This window comes from Perca flavescens, chromosome 6, assembly GCF_004354835.1.
Source record: "Perca flavescens isolate YP-PL-M2 chromosome 6, PFLA_1.0, whole genome shotgun sequence".
NCBI lineage: Eukaryota > Metazoa > Chordata > Actinopteri > Perciformes > Percidae > Perca > Perca flavescens.
The window spans coordinates 222,090-246,546 of record NC_041336.1 but is presented as its reverse complement, the minus strand read 5'-3'; the positions used below and the strand labels follow the sequence as shown (position 1 = coordinate 246,546).

Below are 24,457 nucleotides of genomic sequence, written 5' to 3'. Positions count from 1 at the left end.
CCAAGCACGGACCTGATTGACCAGCAATTATTACAACAAGTACACAAATAATCACAAGCAACTGCTAATTAAACATTATAAGATTTATTAACGTCACAATTATCAGTAGCTAATCAATAATCCTTCAATAATAAACTCATATACCTCTTTACAATATCACAACCAAAAACAAAGCAAAAACAAAGCAGCATGGGCGGACACGTCTGTGTCCGTGTGTGAGTGTGTGTGTGAGAGAGAGTGAGTAAAAGGGGGGAAGGCGGTGTCGGAGTGTAGTTCTAACACGAAAACAAACTCCCAAAATGGCTACTCCTGTGAGCTGCACAAAACTATTTAGCCTCAAGAGGGCGGTAGAGGTGCTGGGTGCACGGCAGGGCTGAAGAAGCTGGGGGTTGCTAGGCAACGCGCACGCTTAGCCGGTATGGTAGCTAGTTCCTGTGGTAGCTCTGTACGAACGTAAGCAGATTCCACGTGTGAAACTAGCCTACAGCGTTAGCTCGGGAGCTACGCGGCCAGCCAGTGTCGTGTGTGTGTTAGAGAGAGAGAAGAAAGAGAAGAAGAGTAAAGAAAAAAAGGCACTCTGATCTTAGTTATCGATAATGACCCAGTTCTCCTCAGCCACTCAGGTCTGGGCTAACGTGTAGTTAGGACAGACTGAGACTTTTGGTTTTGCTGAGGAAAACGTCACTATAACCACTCCAGTAGCTAATCAGCTGATTTTCGCGATTCTATCGCAGACAGTAACTAAACTCCTGAAAGGAGTGATTTAAGCAGGTAGCGATTACAGTTATACCAAGCTACTTAACATGACATGAATCAACGTTATAATTGATCTATTTATACATTCACAGCACAGATTAATAATCACATATGGACCAGTACATGATTAAATCAGATCACATTAATGGCAACAAGTGGTAGCGAACCCCTTTTGCTCATTAATAAACACACTACTTATCTCTGCCCAGACATAAGCCTTCTCATGGTGTGTTCAGTCCGTTTGTTTCTGTCCATAGATTTCCACAGAAATGAAACAGAACGGGTCCCTGGCGCTCGTCAGTGGCCACGGAGAAACTTCCCTCCAAAAAAGCAGCAAGGGGGCAAGTTTAGTCGACTTTGAGAAGAAAAACATTGTTTCCTTCTCACTGCAGATATGAAAACACTGGTGTGTTTTCAAGGATCCACCGAAATAAAATCCACTTTCTCCAGAAAATGGAAGTTCAGCACAAGCGCTTGCGCGCCTCCTTTCAGCAACAGAGTTACAGGTGAAGACGAGGGAGTTTCCTAGGGCCAGGTTATTTATAGGTTAAGACCCACCTGCTGTGTTTATGGTCCCGCTGAACCAATAGGAAGACTCGAAACTCTTGAAAGGGTGAAAACTACACTTTTGTAGTCCTTTGACTGCCAGTTGTGAGGAGTTTCCCTTATGGCTGGCACTTCGCATAGAGGTGTGAATTATCCTGGCTTTGGGGTTCACATGCAGGCCAAGATTCCTTTGTCTTTGCCAAATGTTCCTTTGTCTCTGACCACCTGTGTGTCCTGTATCCAGACGTCAGTTTAATCTGAGGCTTTTTGGTTAAAATCAGGTTTAACCAGTCTCTTGGTCCCCAACAAGTATGTGTTTCCAGTGTACTAGAGTATTTTGTACTGTAGTATTTCCAGTACTTACCTGAGGAATGATGGTGATTCTGGAGCGGAGATCATGAAGGCCGATCTTAGCAATGTCGATCCCATCGATAAAGATTCGTCCCTTTGCTGCTTCAAGAATCCGGAAGATTCCCAAAGCCAACGAGGACTTCCCGGCTCCTGTCCTACCAACAATCCCCACCTGCAAATGTTTTATTTTATTCAATAAATAGTCACATGATGAGTTGATTTATTATACACCATTAACACACCAAAACTGACAGCAGTGAAAGTATAATTCTAACTTTTCACTTTGTTTTATTTGTTTTTATTTTTGTTTTTACCTCTTTGTATATTTTTATCCTGTTTATCGGACAGATTTCCATTGATGCATAATAACATATTTCTGACCTTTTCTCTGTCGTGGATGTCGATGTTTATGTCGTTCAAAGCCCAGTCCAAACCTTTCCGATACTGCAGTCCGTAGTCTTCAAACTGGATGTTTCCCGTGGTCGGCCAGGCTGCTGGTAGAAAACTGTCCTCGATGGTCCACGCTGCCTGAGGACACACTTCAGGTTAGGACACCCACAGCTCCGTCATCACAGTTTAGTAATGTCATGTCAGTGAGAAACAAATATACAGAGCTACGAAGAGACACAGCAGAACAATAATTAACTTGTTTCTACACTGTAAGCCTCAAAAATCAAGCTTCTGGTCTAAAGACGTTGGTCTCAGAGATGTTGGACTTCCAGCCAAAGATCACAGTTCCTAAATAAACCAACCGACCTCTTTGGGTGTGTTGTCATACTCTTTGACTCTCTCCACCGACACAATGTTGTTCTCCACATCAGTCCAGGATCGGACGATCCAGCTCAGGATTCCTGTTACCTGTAAACACACAAACACACACACACACACACAAACACACACACACACAAACACACCGTCATTCATCTGAAGCTTTCTTTGTCCACTGTGTTTGTCTTCCAGGTGTTCCTAGTTAACATTGCAGAGACCAACAAGATCATACAATTAATCCATTTTAAGTTTTATTTAAAAAGGTTCACAGATGACACGAGTGAGAGAGATTTTTTCTTTGGCTCAAGGTGGGAGAACTGTCTGAAAACTCCCTCAGGACCATTCATCCTTCCATGGTTTTAAAACTGGTAATGGTGCAAAGAGTTTTTAACCTGGAGAGAGTGAGACACTGCCAATCCCACGATGCCTGGGCTGAGTTCATCCCGACTTTGCACCGACAGGATGGCTGCAGCCAACACCAACAGATTCCCCAAAAACTCCAGATTCACCGCCAGCCATCTGACAGAAAACCACTTTTATTAGGAAAAAATCTGCTGAACATTAAATACTAAAACTTACAAATATATTATATTATTACAATCCAGTCAAGCATGGGAGTAAATTATTGGTGAAACCAGCTGAGAGCGAGAGATAAAAAGCATTTACAATAAGTACAACATGATACAAACATCTCAATTAAGTGTAGAAAAATCAGCTCAAAAATATTGAAGCAAAAGACTAATGAGAAATATCCTTAAAAGTGTGTTTTAAGTCGTTGGAATGAACCTGGTGGCAACAAAGCGAGGGAAGTAAGCTTCCTGGTTGTTGTCAATGCAGCGGTTGGCATGGAGGACAAAGCGTCGCTGTTCGCCGAAGGCTCGGATGACGCTGGCGCCCTGAACCGTCTCGTTAAAATGGCTGTAGATCGGTGAGCGACTCACAGCCTCCAGTCGTCGCAGCTGACATGAAGACGCCACGTAGAAACTCTGGAGACCAGACACAGAAAGAAATAGTTACAGAAAGTTTCAGCTGAACATCAGAGACATCCAGAGAACATTTTACATTTATACATCGATAACATTCAGGAGCCAGGTCTACCTGATGATAAAATTCAGGAGACAGATTTACTTGATGATAACATTCAGGAGACAGGTTTACTTGATAAAATTCAGGAGACAGGTCTACCTGATGATCCTGATGATAACATTCAGGAGACAGATTTACCTGATGATAACATTCAGTAGACAGATCTACCTGATGATAACATTCAGATGACAGATCTACCTGATGATAACATTCAGGAGACAGGTCTACCTGATGATAACATTCAGGAGACAGATCTACCTGATGATAACATTCAGATGACAGATCTACCTGATGATAACATTCAGGAGACAGGTCTACCTGATGATAACATTCAGGAGACAGATCTACCTGATGATAACATTCAGGAGACAGATCTACCTGATGATAACATTCAGGAGACAGATCTACCTGATGATAACATTCAGGAGACAGGTCTACCTGATGATAACATTCAGGAGACAAATCTACCTGATGATAACATTCAGGAGACAGATCTACCTGATGATAACATTCAGGAGACAGATCTACCTGATGATAACATTCAGGAGACAGATCTACCTGATGATAACATTCAGATGACACATATACCTGATGATAACATTCAGGAGAGATATCTACCTGATGATAACATTCAGGAGAGATATCTACCTGATGATAACATTCAGGAGACAGGAGACAGATCTACCTGATGATAACATTCAGGAGACAGATCTACCTGATGATAACATTCAGGAGACAGGTCTACCTGATGATAAAATTTAGGAGACAGATCTACAGGTATTAATGTTAAACAAGTTTATTTCGGATCAGTGCGACAACTGATTTAACACATAAGACTAACCTGATGATAAAATTCAGGAGACAGATTTACTTGATGATAACATTCAGGAGACAGATTTACTTGATGATAACATTCAGGAGACAGGTTTACTTGATGATAAAATTCAGGAGACAGATCTACCTGATGATAACATTCAGATGACACATATACCTGATGATAACATTCAGGAGAGATATCTACCTGATGATAACATTCAGGAGAGATATCTACCTGATGATAACATTCAGGAGACAGGAGACAGATCTACCTGATGATAACATTCAGGAGACAGGTCTACCTGATGATAAAATTCAGGAGACAGATCTACAGGTATAAATGTTAAACAAGTTTATTTCGGATCAGTGCGACAACTGATTTAACACATAAGACTCTGGGATTAATCTTAACCTGGGTGTTAGCCTGCTCTGGAGCAGGCTAACTGCAAAGAATAAATCTCCATTGTTACTTGGCTGGATTTAATTCAACCTGCTTTTCTGCAACCAAGTCAAGGCTAAATTCATCCAGGATAATTTGAATATTCCAGCATAATCCCTTAGCCTGGTTTTGTTTAATACTGCTCTGGACTAAAGTTTACCTGAAGATAAGATTCAGGACTAATGTTTACCTGGAGATAATGTTCAGGACTAATGTTTACCTGGAGATAAGGTTCAGGACTGTTTACCTGGAGATAATGTTCAGGACTAATGTTTACCTGGAGAAAAGGTTCAGGACTGTTTACCTGGAGATAATGTTCAGGACTAATGTTTACCTGGAGATAATGTTCAGGACTAATGTTTACCTGGAGATAAGGTTCAGGACTAATGTTTACCTGGAGATAAGGTTTAGGACTGTTTACCTGGAGATAATGTTCAGGACTAATGTTTACCTGGAGATAAGGTTCAGGACTAATGTTTACCTGGAGATAATGTTCAGGACTAATGTTTACCTGGAGATAAGGTTCAGGACTGTTTACCTGGAGATAATGTTCAGGACTAATGTTTACCTGTATGAAGATGTAGACGGCGGTGAGGGGGAGGAGCACCAGCCCTGTGAATGGTGTGGCCAACAACAGGATGATGCAGACCTCCAGCAGCTTGAACAAGTATCCCAGCATCATCTTCAGCCCATCAGGAATCATGCAGTCTATGGCGTCCATCTCTCTGGAGAAGCGGTTCAGGAGGTTTCCGCTGGGTGTCACCTCGAAGAAAGACACGGGCGAGTGCAGGACACTGTGGAGAAGATCGGCGTGAAGCTGACGCGATGCTACAATACCGCCCAGAGCGATGGCGAGCGTTGTCCCAAACATGGCAATCCCTGAAACACCACGGGCAAAAAAATAGAAAAAATTGTTTATCACAGAGCTCAAAGAAATAACTTCTTGGCATCAGAAAAGTCATTCAGAGCTTCTAAACTGATCTCTGTTTCTTCTTTCTAATAATCCAGTTCACAGGCTTTGAAACTCAAATAGACAACACTGTCATTGTAGTGTCTTACCCAGAGTCAGACCAGCAGACGATATCAGCTTCACCTCTGTTTTAAAATCAACCTTCTCATTTGTCTGTCACTGATGTTGAAATCAGTTTTTTAATGCTCTTTATGTTGGCCTCAATCAAACTTCCATCTCACACCTTCAACTTGTGCAAAATGCTGCTGCTTGCTTTTAAACAAATGCCTCCAGGTGTACACACATTACCCCCATCCGATACACTGTCCATTGGCTCCTGGTGCAATTTAGAATTTATTTTAGAATTTTTATGTTTTTTTTAAGGTCATTAATGGCCTGTTCCCAAGATATTAGTGCTGCGTTAGAACAACAGGTCATTGTGATCATCCAATCAACTTATATTAGAAGTCCTGAGGTCTGACATCCACACTCTAAATGCGAAACGCATTTATTCAGAATGGCTTTTAGTACATAGCAGTGCTGTGACATTTTCCTTTCTCCCTCCTGCTTTTATGAAAGCTTTTCTGAGTTTACTGTATGTTTTGTTTTATTCTCGGTCCTTGATTTAAGACACTTTGGATACCTGCTGGTTGCTGTAAAGGGCGATTTAAAGAAATGTTTCTTGATTGGTCTCTGGTTAATAAGGTGTGTATAACAACCTTTGGGCCTCATTAGTATGAGCCCTAATAATGACCTTTGACCCTTGTTAATATGAGGCATAAGATGACATTTGACCCACCCTGAGTGAAGCCCAGAGCGGCAAACACGCTCAGCTTCAGGTTGTGGTCGCTCTGCGTACCGTTGACAGGCACCTCGTCGGCCCACAGGCTCAGCCAATAGCTGTAGGCCAACGAGGATGCCTGCTGGAAGGCACAGAGGAAGATGATGGTCATGATGAAAAGCAGGCCGACGGTCCTGAAGTACTCTCGGTACATCTGCAGCTTCACCTGAAAACACAACAACTCTTTTAATCTCACACTGATCTGTAGCTTGTTTACACCTCTGAAGGTTTTCATTCATTCAAACATTCACTTAAACATCAGTCTAATAAAAACACATGACTCTGTCTAACTACCATCATGTTTTTTAACGCTTCATCAAATTCATTTCTAATTAAAGCTGCGAGCAGCGATGGACGGGCCCTCGCGCCTCGGCGCGCGTCGGGGTAACCGGCGGACTCCGCTCCTTGCGACCGTGAATTTGCAGGGCACTAAGACACTGCAAATCATCACCAATGAAAAGGGAACTCCCCGCCGAGTTCAACAATACCTCACACAAGACTCTACGTCATACATTTCATTAGCTGTGAAAGGGGGCGTGGCTAAAGCATAGGGGGCGGGTCAAACAATCACCAATTAAAAAGGAACTCTCTGATGAGTTCAATGACACCTCACACAAGACTCTACTTTAGATAGGTCAGCATTTATGAAAAGGGGCGTGGCTTAAACATAGGGGGCGGGCCAAACCATCACCAATGAAGAAGGAAGTCTCTGCTGAGCGTAATGATACCTCACACAAGGGTCTACATCAAACGGGTCATTAGTTATAAAAGGGGGCGTAGCTTAAGCATAGGGGGCAGGCCAAACCATCACCAATGAAGAAGGAACTCTCTGCTGAGTTCAAGGACACCTCACACAAGACTCTACCTTAAACAGTTCAAATGTTATGCAAGGGGCGTGGCCTGAGTAAGTGGGCGTGGTTAAAGTATAGGGGGCGACTCAGTATCACATGTAGACCACACATTCTGAGTTTCATATAAATCGGATGATGTTTGTCATATTAGGCGCATTTCCTGTTGCCAGCGGGGGGCGCTATGACCAAAAGTCAATTTTGGCCTGTAGGTGGCCCAGTGGTTAGTGCTGTGGCCTCAAAGCAAGAAGGTTCTGGGTTCAAATCCAGGCCTTTCTGTGTGGAGTTTGCATGTTCTCCCCGTGTCTGCGTGGGTTTTCTCCGGGTTCTCCGGTTTCCCCCACCACTAAAAATATGTTCCCCTCCCTCTCCCTAACTAGCTGATGTGTGGTGAGCGTTCTGGCGTCTGGCGTCGTAAGGCGTTGTATTGCTGCCGTGCATCACCCAGGTGGGTGCTACACATTAGTGGTGTTAGAGAGCAGTGCCCACCCCCCCTCCCCCCAAATGCGCTTTGAGTGTCTATGATAAAGCGCTATATAAATGTAATAAATAATAAAAGGTGTCCTCAGGCATGGACAATTGTCAATCGAGAGAAATTTCGGGCAGATACGACAACGTACACTCAAGTTACAACAACTTCTTTGTTCATCGCTAAACACTCAAAATGGCCGCCACGCCCACACCGTCAGACGAAAAGTTTTTCTTTTAATAACTTTTCATCATTAAGGTGTTGGCATGGTACAGACAAAGTTTGAAGTCCATCGGATGAAATCTCTTGGAGGAGTTTGTTAACGTATAGCACCTTGACTTTTAGGCCTACTTCCTGTTGCCACTAGGGGGCGCTATGACTTGAAGTAAATATCGGCCTTTATTTGTCCTCAAGGTTGGATTCTTATGAATCCTGAAATGTTTCGAGCTAGTTAGACAACATACACTCGAGTTACACCCACTTCCTGTTTCGGCAGCAAAACGCACAAAATGAAGTTTGATCGTATGTTCCGGCAGACCAGCCTACTCTGTTTTTCTGAGACGTGGCTGTCCGACAGGATACCCGACTCTCACGTGGAGATGGATGGTTTGTACTTCATAGGGCGGACAGAGATCAAGCAAACACGGGTAAGAAGCAAGGTGGAGGTGTTTTTTTGTACGTGAATGACCGGTGGTGTCACGCCAAACATTGGTTAAAGAGAGAGTTTGCGACCCGAACATTGAGCTCATTGCAGTAAGTTGTCGATCTTACTACCTACCCAGGGAGTTTTCCCATGTCATTATCATGGTGGTGTACATTCCCCCATCGGGTAATAGTAAATGTGCCACTGAGACAATTTCGAGAATCACGCATGATTTACAGCGCTCCTCTCCAGACGCGCTGGTTATCATAAACAGGGATTTTAATCATTGCTCTCTCTCCACCACTCTTCTGTCTCTTAAACAAATGGTGACGTGTCCTACGAGGGGTGACAAAACTATTGACTTGTTTTATATGAACGTTAAGGATGGCTATGTTTCCGGTGATACAGAAACAGCCGATAACATCAAAGACGTTTGAGTGCATCTGGTCAGAGGATGCCTGTGAAACACTAAGGGGGTGCTTTGAATGCATAGACTGGACTGTGTTCTTTGATGTGATAATGATCCGGATAGTATTTCTGACAAAGTGACTTGTTAAATTAATTATTGTGTTGAGTCTATAATTCCTTGTAAATCAATCACAATCTTTCCCAATAACAAACCATGGGTAACCAGAGAAGTTAAGATTGCAATAAATAAGAAGAAAGCTGCTTTTTATAGTGGGGACAAAGATACAATTAAAAATGCTCAAAGAGAATTGAAAGTAATTATCAGACAGGGTAAATTAAAGTATAAGGAAAAGTTTGAAGGAAACATGTCCTGTAGTAACACAAGAGGACTATGGAATGGTATGAGTCTATTACTGGATATGGGTCCAGTAAACTCAGTTTATGTAATTTGGGTGTACAGGCTAACGATGCCAATACTTTTTTCGCAAGGTTTGATGAATCCAACTTCTCTTCACTTCATGAGAATGTTCTTTTTAATCTTAGGCAGAGCAGCTCGGAAGATTGTAGTACAGCTATTATTCTAAACACTAAAGAGGTTTGTCAGCAGTTTAGGCGTATTAAATCAAATAAGGCAGCAGGCCCTGATGGTGTTCATCCACATACCCTAAAAGTGTGTGCTGACCAGCTGTGCTCCGTTCTCCACTCACTGTTTTCTTTGTCTCTGTCTTCTGCTAAAATCCTGGTTATGTGGAAAACATCCTGTCTGGTCCCTATTCCCAAAGAAGCTAAGGTGTCAAACAGTCTTTCAAATCTGAGGCCTATAGCTCTGACCTCGCACATTATGAAGTGTTTTGAGAGGGTTGTACTAGATCTTCTGACTAGGCAGGTGTTTGCCTTTCAGGATCCTTTGCAGTTTGCATATAGGAAAGGTGTGGGGGTAGATGATGCACTATTATATATGGTTCACAATATTTACAGTCATCTGGAAACTACTGCCAGTTCCGTTAGGATCATGTTTTTTAACTTTTCGAGTGCTTTTAATACTCTACAGCCACATATTTTAGCTAGTAAATTAATCAATTTTAAATTGCATAATACAACTATTGCCTAGATTTTAGATTACCTTTTAGCACGACCACAGTTTGTTAGGATTGGTAACAAACATTCTGATACCATTCTAACTAATACTGGAGCACCTCAGGGCATAGTTTTATCCCCCTTTTTATTTTCACTTTATACTGCTGACTACAGGCATAGTCAGCCATCTTGTTGGGTACAAAAATTCTCGGATGACACTGGGTCTACTTAATCAGGGTGATGATCTTGCCTACAGAAGGGAGGTGCAGTCTTTTTACACCTGGTGTGAGTCTAATTTTATGAAACTGAACGTAGGAAAGACCAAAGAACTTATTGGTTTTAGAAAGAAAAAAGAGAAGGTCCTTCCAGTTACAATTAAAGGCCAGTTGATTGAAATTGTGCAGTCATATACATTTTTAGGTGTACATCTGGACATAAAATTAAACTGGAAGGAGAATACGAATGTCCTAATGAAGAAGGCTCAGTCGAGATTGTTCTTTTTGAGAAAACTTAGATCATTCAACATCAGCACAAAGCTCTTAAAGGTCCCATGGCATGAACATTTTACTTTATGAGGTTTTTTAACATTAATATGAGTTCCCCCAGCCTGTCTATGGTCCCCCAGTGGCTAGAAATGGTGATAGGTGTAAACCGAGCCCTGGGTATCCTGCTCTGCCTTTGAGAAAATGAAAGCTTAGATGAGCCATTTTGGAATCTGCTTGTTATGAGGTCATAACAAGCAAGGTTACCTCCCCTTTCTCTGCTTTGCCCGCCCAGAGAATTTGGCCAACCCATGAGAGAGAGGCATCATGGCTTTCAAACGAGAAAAGTGGCAGTTGGTCAAGGCCACACCCCCACCCTCTACCTTGCCCCTCCCACTCTCCTCCTCAATAGCTTCAGACACAGAAATGACACATACTAAGTAAAGCTCATTGTGCGACTGGCTCTAGTGACTGTAATTCTGCACCAAGGCTGAATTTCAGGAAAGAGACTTTAGATACAGTATTAGGGGACCACTAAGGTCTATATAAAAGAGACTTCAGATACAGTATTAGGGGACCACTAAGGTCTATATAAAAGAGACTTCAGATACAGTATTAGGGGACCACTAAGGTCTATATAAAAGCATCCAAAGAGCACCATGTCATGGGACCTTTAAATGTTTTTTATCAAGGGATTTTGGCTAGTGTTCTTTTTAAGCTGTACTGTGCTGGGGGGGCAGTATATCTGTTGAGGACAAAAATAGGATAAACAAGTTAATCTAGAGAGCTGGTTCAGTTATTGGTCTTAACCCGGACGTACTGGAGGTTACTGTTGAGAAGAGGATTAGTTCAAAACTAAAAATGTTCCTGTTTTTTGAAGGCCATCCACTACACAATTTGTTCAAAGGACTCAGAAGCTCTTTCAGTGAGTGATTGGTAATGCCTCGGTGCTCTAGTGAGTGCATGATAAGGTCTTTTGTTCCCGCAGCGGTTAGATATTTTAACCAACACTGTTAACTGATGGATATTATTCTTGTCTTCTATAGTGTTTGTTTTTTACATTCATGTATTGTGAAATTGAATTTTTCTTAAAATTGTGTCTCTTTATCAGGGTCTATTAGTCTCCTAATGCAGAATTATTTATTTATTTATTTGTCTGTTACTTGTGTATTGTGTTCGATTGCTGTATGGTTGGTGGCAAACCAGTTTCCCTATCGGGATTAATAAAGTTTTTCAATTCAATTCAAAATGGCCGCCCCGCCACGGCCACGCCCTATGACGAAAAGTTTTTCTTTTAACAAATTTTCATCTTTAACATCTTACGATGGTACGGACCGAGTTTGAAGTTGATCGGATGAAATCTTTAGGAGGAGTTCGTTAAAGTACGACATGGGGAAATGGCCAAAATCGCACTAATTTCAAACTTTGAAATCAAAATGGCAGACTTCCTGTTGGGTTTAGGGTATGGCTGTAATGAAGTTTTTTATACAACCTGACATGTTACATATGTGTACCAAGTTTTGTGAGTCTACGTTAAACGCACTGCAGGGGCTCAATTTGTTTAACTTTCTAGGGGGCACTAGCGAGCCATTTTTGTGCGCCTATTCGCAAAACCTCACAAGCCCCCGGCTGAGCGCCGCTGTGTTGGAGTTTACCCCGGTGGACGAGAGGGTCGCCTCCCTACGCCTGCGGGTTGTGGGGGGGAAAACTCTGACTGTTGTTGTTGCATATGCACCAAACAGGAGTTCGGAGTATTCGGCCTTCTTGGAGACCTTGACTGGAGTCCTGCATGGGACTCCAGTGGGGGACTCCATTGTTCTGCTGGGGGACTTCAACGCACACGTGGGCAATGATGGAGACACCTGGAGAGGCGTGATTGGGAGGAACGGCCTCCCTGATGAGTGGTTGTTTGTTGTTGGCCTTCTGTGCTAGTCATGGATTGTCTATAACGAACACCATGTTCGAACACAGGGATGCTCATAAGTGTACCTGGTACCAGAGCACCCTAGGCCGAAGGTCAATGATTGATTTTATAATCGTTTCATCTGATCTGAGGCCGTATGTTTTGGACACTCGGGTGAAGAGAGGGGCAGAGCTGTCAACCGATCACCATCTGGTGGTGAGTTGGGTCAGGGGGTGGGGGAAGACTCTGGACAGACGTGGTAAGCCCAAACGTGTAGTGCGGGTAAATTGGGAACGTCTGGAGGAGGCCCCTGTCCGACAGACTTTCAACTCACACCTCCGGCGGAGCTTTTCGTGCATCCCTGTGGAGGCTGGGGGCATTGAACCCGAGTGGACAATGTTCAAAGTTTCCATTGCTGAAGCTGCGGCGAGGAGCTGTGGTCTTAGGGTCTTAGGTGCCTCAAGGGGCGGTAACCCACGAACACCGTGGTGGACACCGGTGGTCAGGGAAGCCATCCGACTGAAGAAGGAGTCTTTCCGGGATATGTTACATCAGAGGTCTCCGGAGGCAGTTGCAGGGTACCGAAGGGCCTGAAGGGCTGCAGCCTCTGCCGTGAAAGAGGCAAAGCAGCGGGTGTGGGAGAAGTTTGGAGAAGGACTTTCGGTCGGCACCAAAGTGCTTCTGGAAAACTGTTTGCCACCTCAGGAGGGGGAAGCGGGGAACCATCCAAGCTGTGTACAGTAAGGATGGGACACTGTTGACCTCAACTGAGGAGGTAATAGGGCGGTGGAAGGAGCACTTTGAGGAACTCCTGAATCCGACTAATACGCCCTCTATGTTAGAGGCAGAGCTGGAGGATAACGGGGATTGGGTCGTCAATTTCCCAGGCGGAAGTCACTGATGTAGTCAAACAACTCCACAGTGGCAAAGCCCCGGGGATTGATGAGATCCGTCCAGAAATGCTCAAGGCTCTGGGTGTGGAGGGGCTGTACTGGTTGACACGCCTCTTCAACATTGCGTGGAAGTCTGGGACGGTGCCAAAGGAGTGGCAGACTGGGGTGGTGGTTCCCTTTTTTAAAAAGGGGGACCAGAGGGTGTGTGCCAATTATAGGGGTATCACCCTTCTCAGCCTCCCTGGTAAAGTCTACTCCAAGGTGCTGGAAAGGAGGGTTCGGCCGATAGTCGAACCTCGGGTTGAGGAGGAACAATGCGGATTCCGTCATGGTTGTGGAACAACGGACCAGCTCTTCACTCTCGCAAGACTCCTGGAGGGAGCCTGGGAGCATGCCCAACCGGTCTACATGTGTTTTGTGGATTTGGAGAAGGCGTATGACCGGGTCCCCCGGGAGATACTGTGGGAGGTGCTGCGGGAGTATGGGGTGAGGGGGTCTCTACTCAAGGCCATCCAATCTCTGTACAACCAAAGCGAGAGCTGTGTCCGGGTTCTCGGTAGTAAGTCGGACTTGTTTCAGGTGAGGGTTGGCCTCCGCCAGGGCTGCGCTTTGTCACCTATCCTGTTTGTAATATTTATGGACAGGATATCGAGGCGTAGTCGGGGTGGGGAGGGGTTACAGTTTGGTGGGCTGGGGATCTCATCGCTGCTCTTTGCAGATGATGTGGTCCTGATGGCATCATCGGCCTGCGACCTTCAGCACTCACTGGATCGGTTCGCAACCGAGTGTGAAGCGGTTGGGATGAGGATCAGCACCTCTAAATTTGAGGCCATGGTTCTCAGCAGGAAACCGATGGAATGCCTTCTCCAGGTAGGGAATGAGTCCTTACCCCAAATGAAGGAGTTCAAGTACCTTGGGGTTTTGTTCGCGAGTGAGGGACAATGGAGCGGGAGATTGGTCGGAGAATCGGGCGCAGCGGGTGCGGTATTGCATTCAATCTATCGCACCGTTGACAAAAAGAGAGCTTAGCCAGAAGGCAAAGCTCTCGATCTACCGGTCAGTTTTCGTTCCTACCCTCACCTATGGTCATGAAGGCTGGGTCATGACCGAAAGAACAAGATCCAGGGTACAAGCGGCCAAAATGGGTTTCCTCAGGAGGGTGGCTGGCGTCTCCCTTAGAGATAGGGTGAGAAGCTCAGTCATCCGTGAGGAGCTCGGAGAGCCCGCTGCTCCTTTGGCCAAAAGGAGCCAGTTGAGGTGGTTCGGGCATCTGGTAAGGATGCCTCCTGGGCGCCTCCCTATGGAGGTGTTCCAGGCACGTCCAGCTGGCAGGAGGCCTCGGGGAAGACCCAGGACTAGGTGGAGGGATTATATCTCCAACCTGGCCTGGGAACGCCTCGGGATCCCCCAGTCGGAGCTGGTTAATGTTGCTCGGGAAAGGGAAGTTTGGGGTCCCCTGCTGGAGCTGCTCCCCCCGCGACCTGACACCGGATAAGCGGATGAAGATGGATGGATGGAGACGAAGATGGATATTCGCAAAACCCTTAAAATATGTAAATTTTCGCCAGACTTGATGCGACCGCGAAATTTGGTGAGTTTTTGAATATGTTAAGCCCCTCAAAAAGCTAATTCATTTGACGGAAAAATAATTCCTTCAGTTTCAATAGGGCCTTTGCCGCTGTCGGCGCTCGGGCCCTAAATATTTACAGTTCTTAAGATGAGGTGGAAACAGTCAGAAAACAAAAATAACTTTACCACTGTGACACTTTAGTTGCAGTGTCTCTTTAGTACTGAGAACTGTTTGGTTGAAAAGGAACGAGTGAATGTATCCAAACTGAACAGTTTTTATCTTTTGGTAAATCAGTCTTGTTACAGTAAATTGACTCATTTCTTTTTGTGTGTGTTTTGAATGTAGTTTTGTTTCTGTAAATCATGCTGCATTCTCAGCTGCTTTTGAAGGATTTATAGGTTACTACTTTATTAAAGTTACTAATAGAGATACAAACATTCCTCATATTGATTAAAAGAATGACCTACCCTCCCTGTGTGAGCCTTGTCAACCTCTGTAAGTTTCCCAGCATCCAAGTCCTGATCAACAGCCTCCATCATCTGAACACTGGCACTGCTCAAATCACAGCTGGAAAACACACACACACACACACACACACACACACACACACACACACACACACACACACACACACACACACACACACACACACACACACACACACACACACACACACACACACACACACACGCATGCACGCACGCACACAAACACAATGTGATAATGGGTTCAGGGGGTTTAGGTTATGAATATAATATGAAATGGGTTTTATATGTTTGACATTCCAGTATAGAAGTGATAAAAGTCACTCTGATCAACATCACTGCCGTGCAGTCACAAAATACTTTTTTTTGGTAACATTAAAGACCAGTTGCTCTATAATGTGTCCTGTTTTCTCCTGTGTTTTTTTTTAAATATTGGTGTTGTCCCTAACTATGAAACGCAAAAACATATATTGTTGTTGTTAGTCTAATATTTATTGGAAAAGCCCAGTCCAGAAAAGGGAAATGTTGGTGAAATGGTTTTGAGTTACTTGTTGTGAGACAACTTGACTGTAGTTAGCCAAGAGACTGAACTAGAGAACTGCTCCCAATCCGAAATGAGTTATAAAGACAAACAACCAGTCGGCTAATGATGATCGTAATTTATACAAGATAAAAGTTTTTTGTCATCACTCTGTCTGTGCAAGGGCAACCCGAGCTATGACTGGCGCAACAAGACACCTCACAAACAAACACACAGACACACTTAAGTCCAGTACAAACACAGTCTGGTCTGATCACATTCATACCTGGAAGCTGCCCAGTACAACCACAGTCTGATCTGATTACATTCATACCTGGAAGCTACCAAGTACCACCACAGTCTGATCTGCTGCCACTGGGCAGCTCCACTGGAGCAGTTGGGGTTAAGCGCCTTGCTCAAGGGCACCTCAGTGGTGGTAATGAGGGAAGGACAAGTGCTGCTCTTTCACTTTTTCCACCCAGATTTTATCCTGCCAGTCTGGTTATTGAACCGGCGTCCTCCCAACAACGCTTCCTTAACCCCCTAGGCCACCACTCTCCCTTAAAATAAGTTTTTCTCACCACCAAGGTTTCTTCCTAAAAGGGAGTTTTTCCTCGCCACTGTTGCACTAAATGCTTGCTCTTGGGGGAATTACTGGAATTGTTGGGTCTTTATAAATTATAGAGTGTGGTCTGAACCTACTCTATCTGTAAAGTGTCTTGAGATAACTCTTGTTATAATTTGATACTATAATTTAAATTAAACACACAACAGTTTCAATCACAAAGAAAAGGTTTGCCTACTTTTTCCAATACACATGTAAAACGCTGTCCTCTCACATTCAACAAGTTAAATCTGGGTTAAATTCAGAAACATGAGTCCTGAGACTGTCCCATTAAATGTTCTCCCATTCAAAAAGTTTAACGCCTACAGTTTGGTGTATAGTTTGTGTCTTTACCTGATCAGCTGCTCATGAGAAAGATCGATGGAGAAATCAGTCATACTGAGGCGAGAAACTGACTTCCGGTTGCCTACAAACACAATTATACATACACAGACAAACAAACACACACACACACACACACACACACACACACACACACACATTCCAAACCAAACATAAATACAAACTGTAAATCAGACTACAGTTTGCTTCATTCTGCTTCATCTACATCTGAAAAAGAATTAAAACTAAAAGTAATTCGGCTCAGGCCGAACAATCATCATTGTGATCTAATCCCAACGCACCACGGCCTTCATCAACTGTTGCCTAATTATTCTCCTGTAGTTTAGTTTAACTTCTGCTCAAGTAAAAGTCTTACTCTTGTCTCGGGGGATGACGCTCTCTCTGCGCCGGTTTCCACTGAAGGTGTGGATGAATTTGGCAAAGGCTCCCTTCTTGTCCATCAGCTCCATGTAGGACCCGATCTCTGAGATCTGTCCGCCATCCATCACCAGAACCAGGTCTGCTTTCGACAGGAAGCTGAGGCCATGAGTCACCAGCACCCGCGTCTAAAGAAACACATCAGCACACACATTACAGTTATTTAGCTGATGCTTTTAGCTATATTCAGGCCAAAAAAAAATTATCCGGCAATTTACCACAGGTTTGTGGGGCAGTGTGAGTGTCACTAAAAAAAACATTTGTGTGACGTCCTGTTGTGTTCTTTAACCCACCAAAGTAGCATAAGTAGACTTTATATTTCACAGTTACTGTTTTCCGTCAGATGGTTTATAGATTTGGACATTTCAGAGCGCATTTCAAGGCAGCTTCATTTCCCGGAGAAAGAGAGAAAGTAAAGAGACAGAGGTGCTGAGGAAACAGTCAGCTGTTCCCCAAACTCCTGGGCAGTTCAGTACTAGTGTAAACTTTCTTGCGCCAGTGATAGAGGCAGTGATGTTTCCTGTTTCCTGTACGGGACTCTCACACCGCCTCAAAACACAACAAATCCGATCCACGCGCATGACTGGTCACAGCAGCGTGACACACGGTTGACTTTAAGCCGACTGCCACTGCAATATTTTGCATCTTCCCCCTGCCGTAGCCTAAACACACTACACCCATTAAAATGAATGGAAAGACCTGCTTTCGGAAAATATTTAGTCTGTGAGAGAATTACAGGTTTAAACAACACAAACCCAGTGGACCATGCTGCTCTTTCCAAAAGGACCAACAATGTCGCTGGAAACCCGCCGGAGGACAGCGAGATAATTGGGAGAGGTTATAGAAGAGTTAGATACCGGTTCAGGGTCTCACCTTGTCTTTGAGGAGTCCTCGGGGTCCGATGACTCGATCAAAGATGTGTTGTCCAACGTGAGCATCGACGGCGGATAGCGGGTCGTCCAGCAGGTAAACATCTGACTTCCTGTAGACGGCCCGAGCCAGACTCACCCTCTGCCTCTGACCGCCAGAAAGGTTAAGACCCTGCAGACAGGAAATACATCATCAGAGAACAAAAATAAAGAGTACATAGTCAAAAACAGGCCAAGCACAGGACTACCGTAGAGTCTGCTTGTAGCCGCAGTGGGGAGTTCCTGTAGAGTGGTCGCTAAGACTACAACACCACTACATTTATTCAGAGCGTCTATATTAAAAGAATATCAATATCAACAGAGCAGGCAGATGGGTTGCTGTGGAAAGGCCAACAGGTTGCAGTGGACAGAGAGACAGACAGGTTGCTGTTGACAGACAGACATACAGACAGATGCTATAAACAGACAGACAGGTTGCATTGAACAGACAGACAGGTTGTTGGTACTTTCTCCCCGATCTCCGTGGCATCCCCGGCTGGCAGGATGTCCAGGTCCGGCAGCAGAGCACATGCCTCCAGAACACGCTGGTACCAGCTCTCCGTCCTCTCTTCACCAAACAAAATGTTGTTCGTCAAAGACGCATTCTGGATCCAGGCCTGCTGGGGGACATAGGCCAGCGAACCCTGTCGACACAGACAACATATCCTTTATTATCCCTTGTGTTGTCTTTCGGATCCAGTTTATTTGACATTTTGTATTGGCCTGGCGTTGAGGTTTATCTGCCCCCATCACCCTCTGTGGCTCCACAACTGACACTGTGCAGTCTTCCTGCTTCCCAAGATCTCAAGTGAGAGCTGAACATCTGCTCCCTTATCAAGAAAGCACAACAGAGGATTTACTTCCTGTGGCAGCTGAAAAAATTCTACTTGCCAAAGACAATGATGGTTCACTTCTGCACAGCCATCATTGTGTCCATCCTCACATCCTCCATCACCATCTGGTACGCTGCTAGCACTGCCAAGGACAAGGGCAGACTGCAGCATGTCATTCAGTCTGCAGAGAAGGCAATTGGCTGCAATCTGCCGCCGCTACAGGACCTACACACCAGCAGGACTCTGTAGCGTGCTGGAAAGATTGTGGCTGACCCTTCCCACCCCGGCCACAAACTCTTTGAGTCATTCCCCTCTGAACAGTTTTTTTCCCATCCACCACTAGCCTCATCAACAAGGCCCGGAACCCACCCTGACACTCGCTGCACTCCACCTCTGACTCTACATGCCACTGTACTCTCTCTGCTGTACTGCTCTTTTTATTTTTATTCATACTGTGTACTTATACTATTGTTTATATTCTATTTTGAGAATGTGTGACATGCACCAACAACACCAAAACAAATTCCTTGTATGTTTAAAAAATGTACTTGGCAATAAAGCTGAGAGAGGATTCTAAATACACATCGCCCCTGTACTCAAGCCTTTGAGTCGGAAGCGCCGAGACTATGAGTCGGTAGCACCAAGCCTTCAAGACAGAAACACAGAGCCTTGGATTCTGAAGCACTGAGCCTTTGGGTCCGTAGCACAGAGTCTTCAAGTCCGTAGCACAGAGACTCTGGAACACTCTGCCTCCTCCGATGCGATCGGCTGTCTCTGTTGACGCTTTCAAAAATCAGTTGAAGACTTTTGGTTGACCTGTCCACACTTTATTTTTATGTATCACGTTGTGATTTATATTGTACTGTGTTTTAATATGGACCATACTGTATATATTATTTCAGAATCAAATCCTGCCTTTCATTTGAATCTAGAAAGAGGCTGGTCGCTGCCACTTTTATGTCTGTACTTGACTATGGTGATGTTTTATACATGCATGCTTCATCTCAAAGTTTACATGCACTGGACACTGTATACCATGGATCTCTGAGGTTCATCACTGGTATGAAAGCCCTCACTCACTATTGTGAACTGTATGAACGTGTTGGATGGCCTTCTCTATCAACACGGAGACTTCAACATTGGCATACCTTCATATAGAAGTCTATTTTAGGTCTCCTTCCATCCTACCTTCTGATCTATATCAGTGTAAATAGTACTGGGACTTACAATCTTCATTCCCAGGATCTTTTCCTTCTGTCTGTTCCAAAGGTTAGAACTGAGCTGAGAAAAAAGGTGTTTAAGTTTGCTGCTCCCTCTACATGGAACAAGTTACAGAAATCCATGAAACTTACTGAGCTGCTCTCATTGGTCACTTTTAAAAGGATGTTGATTGACTTGGAGGCAGCCACATCTGGCTGTAGCTCTTTTCCCTGATGTGTTTAGGATTGTGGTTGACTTTGAAAGATTTGCTGTGTCAGTCTTGAAAAAGAGATTTTTAATCTCAATGAGTCTCTTCCTGGTTAAAGAAAGGTAAAATAAAAAAATAAAAAAATAAAAAAGGGGAGATTCTTAACTTTAAACAATATGTTCACATCTTATCTGGATGCTTCATTAGCAGCTTTAAGACTGAACTGTCTGATTCCCCAGGTGAGTCTTGTTGCTACTGCATCAATCATTCTCTCTCTGGCTCCTCCCCTCAGGGTGACATCACACATAAAAAAAAATGTATTATTTAATAAAACCTTCAGTTCAAAAATCAATAATGTAAAGGGTTATACTGTTTGTTGTGACCTTAATGGAGACAGAGCCGCTCCTCCTTTCCATCTCCCCCAACATGGCCGCCAGCAGAGACGACTTCCCGGAGCCAACATGGCCGACTATGGCCACCAGGGAACCCGTTTTCACCTTCATGCTGATCCTCTGCAGACATGATGGGCCCTCATTTGTCCAGGAGAAAGTCCCACCCTCGATCATGACACTGACTGCATCTAAAGACCGAACACAGAACTCTTTCCAAATCTCAAAAACATTTAAACTCGTCATTAAACTTCCTAGATTGGTTCCATTTAAAAGAAAAGAAACAAAACAATTATATATTCTCTTTCAGTCTGAGGCAAAGCTAACAGTTTAGCCTTGCTTCCAGTCTTTGTGCCAAGCTGGGATAATAGTTTAGCCTTGCTTCTAGTCCTTGTGCCAAACTGGGCTAACAGTTTAGCCTTGCTTCCAGTCCTTGTGCTAAGCTGGGCTAACAGTTTAGCCTTGCTTCCAGTCCTTGTGCTAAGTTGGGCTAACAGTTTAGCCCTGCTTCCATTCTTTGTGCCAAGCTGAGCTAACAGTTTAGCCCTGCTTCCAGTCCTTGTGCTAAGCTAGGCTAACAGTTTAGCCATGCTTCCAGTCCTTGTGCTAAGCTAGGCTAACAGGTGTGTGATGTCATACCCATGCTGTGAGGAAGTTTCTCCACGTTGTCTGGCTTCAGCTCGTCGCAGCACAGGAAGTTTCCCAGACGTCTGAGAGAGACAACTGCCTGATGATGAAGAATAGATCAGTCATGTGACACTGTAGACAGGTCAGTCATGTGACACTGTAGACAGGTCAGTCATGTGACACTGTAGACAGGTCAGTCATGTGGTAAAATAAACTGAAAGATAAGTAGACAAACACAAGTAAAGAGGAAGGACAGTTTCTCCATTTAATACTTCTTACAAAGTGTCTCAGAGTGGAGAACTAACAATTTATTTTATGTATGTAAGAATGTAGGGGAGGTTAATGTTATCATATGTCCGACTCTGAGGTTAAAAAATACATCAAGACGGCGAGACACGAAGAAGTATAAAATTGCTATTAAAGACACAACTCACTAACTTGGATGCATTATTTGTTTTAAATATTCACTTAAAAGACTTGATTGCCTGGGGTACCCAGAACGGAGGCTTGTGATTGGCTGTAACTTGCCTGCATGGCGGTGCTCATGGCGAAGGGAAGCTGACTCAGAGGAGTTTTTAGGATGTTGATGAGAGCGACAGAAACAAAGATTTTCTGAGCATCCAAAACATTTCGCTCATCAATCAGCACATAGACGGCAAACACTAAGAAGGCAATCTGAGCAGAGAAGACAAAAAGAAAAGAATGTCTTAATTAACATATTATAATAAACATCACACGGACGATTTGGATGCGTTCATCAGAGAGAAAAGGCTGCCAGATGTCCAATCAAATAACAGGAAACCTCAAGACAGCATCCGTTACTACTCCACTGCTTGTTTGTCCTCACCTCCATGACTTGCCAAAAGTCGGCTTATACGTAGATTTATACTATATCATGGCAAGTTATGCTCTTTCATGTTTTATGTAAAGCACTTTGAATTGCCCAGTTGCTGAAATGTGCTATATAAATAAAGTTGCCTTGCCTTGCCTTGCCTACGTTGATTTGAATGGAAAATCAATCAATTTTATTTCTATGGGTCTATTTCTATGCGTTTTTCCTTTTTTCCACAAACAGATAATAGACTTCTTCTCTTCACCAGATGGCGTACAAGGGTTGACATGATTAGTCAATACTTCTCAAACTACTAACGGAAACCAGAATGTTTAGGTTGTGATGTCACAGCCCTCCTGATTTGTTCCCCAGACTGAGCCTCACCAGGAAGGAGGAGGAGTTGAAGGAAGCCAGAGAGACGGAGTAGAAAATCTGAGATTTCTTCAGCGCCCCCAGTTCTCCATCTCTCAGGAAACCAACACGTCGCAGGAAAGCTTCCTCCCAGGCGTAAAACTTAAGGATCTTCACACCGCTCAAGATCTCGTTCATCAGTTTTATCCGACCATCCATGAACTTCATCTGAACCTCCTACAAACACAAGCACTAGTTTAAACATTTAATCTCAACCTCCTACAAACATGGAAGCAGTTTAAACCATTTAACCGTAAGTGTTAGCGTTACCTGCAGTTTGCTTCTCAAGTTAGCGATGAATCCATTCAGAGGGAAGATTAGAATGACAGCAGTGAGACCAGCAAGGGCAGACAGACCGAGGAGCTGGGGACAAATCAATCAATCAGTCAACCAATTAACCAGTCAATCAACCAGTCAATTAACCAGTCAATCAACCAACCAACCAACCAGTCAATCAATCAACCAACCAACCAATCAACCAACCAGTTAATCAATCAATCAATCAGTCAACCAATCAACCAACTAACCAGTCAACCAACCAACCAACCAATCAATCAATCAATCATTCAACCAATCAATCAACCAGTCAATCATTCAATCAATCAATCAATCAACCAACCAACCAATCAACATTACATTACATTACATGTCATTTAGCTGACGCTTTTATCCAAAGCAGTTTGGCAGATGCAGAGCGAAGTGAGCGGGTTGGGGTGTATGGTTTGACCATGTCCTGGATGTAAGCTGGGGCTGATCCGTTCATGGCCCTGTATGTAAGTACTAGTGTCTTGAAGCGGATGCGGGCAGCCACTGGTAACCAGTGAAGAGAGCGGATGAGCGGTGTAGTGTGAGAGAACTTGGGGAGGTTGAAGACAAGTCCAGCTGCTGCGTTCTGAATGAGCTGCAACGGTCGGATGGCACATGCAGGCAGGCCAATCAGGAGGGAGCATGCAGGGAGGCCAATCAGGAGGGAGTTGCAGTAGTCTAGACGTGAGATGACTAGAGCCTGAACCAGAACCTGAGCCGCTTTCTGCGTTAGAAGGGGACGTATCCTTCTAATGTTATGCAGTATGTATCTACACGATCAGGTAGTTGCAGCAATGTTGGCAGTGAAGGAGAGTTGGTCGTCAAGTGTCACACCCAGGTTTCTAGCAGTCTGGGTGGGGAGGACCACAGAGTTGTTAATTGTTATAGTCAGGTCCTGGGTAGGAGAGCCCTTCCCTGGAAGGAAAAGGAGCTCAGTCTTGTCGAGGTTGAGTTTAAGATGGTGTTTGGACATCCGAGAAGAGAATTCAGTCAGACAGGCTGAGATACGTGCCGCTACTTGAGTGTCAGACTCAGGAAAGGACAGAATTAGTTGGGTATCATCTGCGTAGCTGTGATAAGAAAAGCTGTGCGACTGATTGACAGACCCGAGGGAGTTGGTGTACAGAGAAAAGAGGAGGGGACCCAGGACTGATCCCTGAGGAACCCCAGTTTTGAGTGGGCAAGGATCTGAGCTAGATCCTCTCCAAGTTACCCGGTAGGTTCGGTCTGACAATGAGCAATGAGAGCGCAGAGCCTGAGACACCCAGATTCTGGAGTGTCAAAATGGGGATCTGATGGTTCACTGTGTCAAAGGCAGCAGAAAGGTCCAGAAAGATGATGATGGAAGAGAGAGAGAGGTTGTTTTGCGATGTGAAGCTGCTCAGTGACAGCAAGGAGGTTCGAGAAGGTTGTTCTGGTGGAGATAGGTAGAGAGTTGATTATGAATGGCACGCTCAAGAGTTTTAGATAGAAAGGGAAACCGATGGAATGCCTTCTCCAGGTAGGGAA

The 24,457-nt window shown here is 44.3% G+C and overlaps 1 protein-coding gene across 1 annotated transcript in view; it reads right to left on the bottom strand.

Annotated features, from left to right (window-relative positions):
- LOC114556802 (multidrug resistance-associated protein 1) overlaps positions 1–24,457 on the bottom strand; it is a 51,026-nt gene that overhangs the window by 3,034 nt on the left and 23,535 nt on the right. The window contains exons 11-27 of the mRNA XM_028579847.1: positions 22,913–23,005; positions 22,616–22,819; positions 21,924–22,074; positions 21,412–21,495; positions 20,767–20,963; positions 18,610–18,786; positions 18,108–18,275; positions 17,196–17,362; positions 16,809–16,892; positions 15,313–15,412; positions 6,511–6,718; positions 5,331–5,641; positions 3,208–3,407; positions 2,814–2,940; positions 2,410–2,511; positions 2,035–2,181; positions 1,667–1,825 (exon numbers count right to left, since the gene is read on the bottom strand). Of these exons, the coding sequence (XP_028435648.1) occupies positions 1,667–1,825; positions 2,035–2,181; positions 2,410–2,511; positions 2,814–2,940; positions 3,208–3,407; positions 5,331–5,641; positions 6,511–6,718; positions 15,313–15,412; positions 16,809–16,892; positions 17,196–17,362; positions 18,108–18,275; positions 18,610–18,786; positions 20,767–20,963; positions 21,412–21,495; positions 21,924–22,074; positions 22,616–22,819; positions 22,913–23,005 (2,679 nt within the window). The remainder of the gene's footprint in view (positions 1–1,666; positions 1,826–2,034; positions 2,182–2,409; positions 2,512–2,813; positions 2,941–3,207; positions 3,408–5,330; positions 5,642–6,510; positions 6,719–15,312; positions 15,413–16,808; positions 16,893–17,195; positions 17,363–18,107; positions 18,276–18,609; positions 18,787–20,766; positions 20,964–21,411; positions 21,496–21,923; positions 22,075–22,615; positions 22,820–22,912; positions 23,006–24,457) is intronic.